This window comes from Miscanthus floridulus, chromosome 2 (genome assembly GCF_019320115.1).
Source record: "Miscanthus floridulus cultivar M001 chromosome 2, ASM1932011v1, whole genome shotgun sequence".
In the NCBI taxonomy this organism is placed as follows: Eukaryota; Viridiplantae; Streptophyta; class Magnoliopsida; order Poales; family Poaceae; genus Miscanthus; species Miscanthus floridulus.
This window is the reverse complement of record NC_089581.1, coordinates 22,567,187-22,568,355: the sequence shown is the minus strand read 5'-3', so window position 1 is coordinate 22,568,355 and position 1,169 is coordinate 22,567,187. Positions and strand designations below refer to the sequence as shown.

The following is a 1,169-nucleotide window of genomic DNA, read 5'->3' as shown; positions in this document are numbered from 1 at the left end:
TTGTTGAGGCCTGCAAAATCAACACACATTCTCCATTCCCTGGTTTTCTTTTTCACAAGAACAGGATTAGCTAGCCAGTCGGAGTGGTATATCTCTTTGATGAACCCGGCTGCTAGGAGTTTAGCGATCTCCTCGCCTATGGCCCTATGCCTCTCATCGTCAAAGCGACGCAAGCGTTGCTTAGTGGGCTTCGAGCCCGGGATGAGGCGTAATGCGTGCTCGGTGACCTCCCTAGGTATGCCTAGCATGTCAGAAGGTTTCTACATGAAGACATCATGATTGGCACATAGAAAGTCGGCAAGCTCACTTTCCTATTTGGCTGGGAGCTTGGTCCCGATCCGCACCATCTTGGTCAAGTCGGCGGGGTCGATCCCCACTGCCTTGGTTTCATCGGTCGGGTGGAAGGCACTCAAGGAGGTTGGCTCGTTATAGTCTGGGACTACTAGAGTCAATAAATTCTTGAGCTCTGAGAGCTTGATGGAGTTGATGATGGCCATGGCGAGCTTGTAATGCTCGTGGTCGCACGTGTAGGCGTGCAAAAAGGTGCTACCCATGTTAATGATGCCATTCGATCTCAGAACATTCAACTTGAGGTAGGTATAGTTGGGGATCGTCATGAACTTGGCGTAGCATGGCCACCCCAAGATGGCATGGTAGGACCTTGGAAAGTCCACCACCTTGAAGGTTAGGACCTTCGAGCAGAAGTTGGCTTGGTCACCAAACGTGATGGGCAGGTCGATATGCCCGAGTGGGTACGCTTGCATCCCTAGGATCATGCCATGGAAGGGAGAGCTCATGGGGCGGAGCTCTGACTAGGGTATGCGCATGGTGTCATGGGTGTCAATGTAGAGAATATTGAGGCCGCTGTCTCCATCCATTAGCACCTTGGTGAGGTGCTTCTTGCGGATGATGGGGTGGACGACGAGTGGGTAGCGACCCGATTAGGTGACATAGGAAGGATGGTCTCTCTAATCAAAAGTGATTGGGAAGTCTGACCAGCAAAGGAAAGAGGGGGCAGCTGACTCGGCAGCATATGCCTCTCTGTCGGTGCCGATCCTTCTTGTTCTTCTTGCCCTTTTGCGTGGAGGGGCCCTTGCCTTGGTCCTTGCGCTTGGCCTTGCCCCTGTCCCGACCATCACTAAAGAACGCCCCAATCGCCTCCTCATTAG

The 1,169-nt window shown here is 52.8% G+C and overlaps 1 protein-coding gene across 1 annotated transcript; it reads right to left on the bottom strand.

Annotated features, from left to right (window-relative positions):
* Positions 1–311: 311 nt before the first annotated feature.
* On the bottom strand, positions 312–797 carry LOC136536206 (uncharacterized). Its single transcript, XM_066528574.1, has one exon. It carries the CDS (start codon positions 795–797, stop codon positions 312–314), a length of 486 nt encoding a protein of 161 aa, XP_066384671.1.
* Positions 798–1,169: the final 372 nt, after the last annotated feature.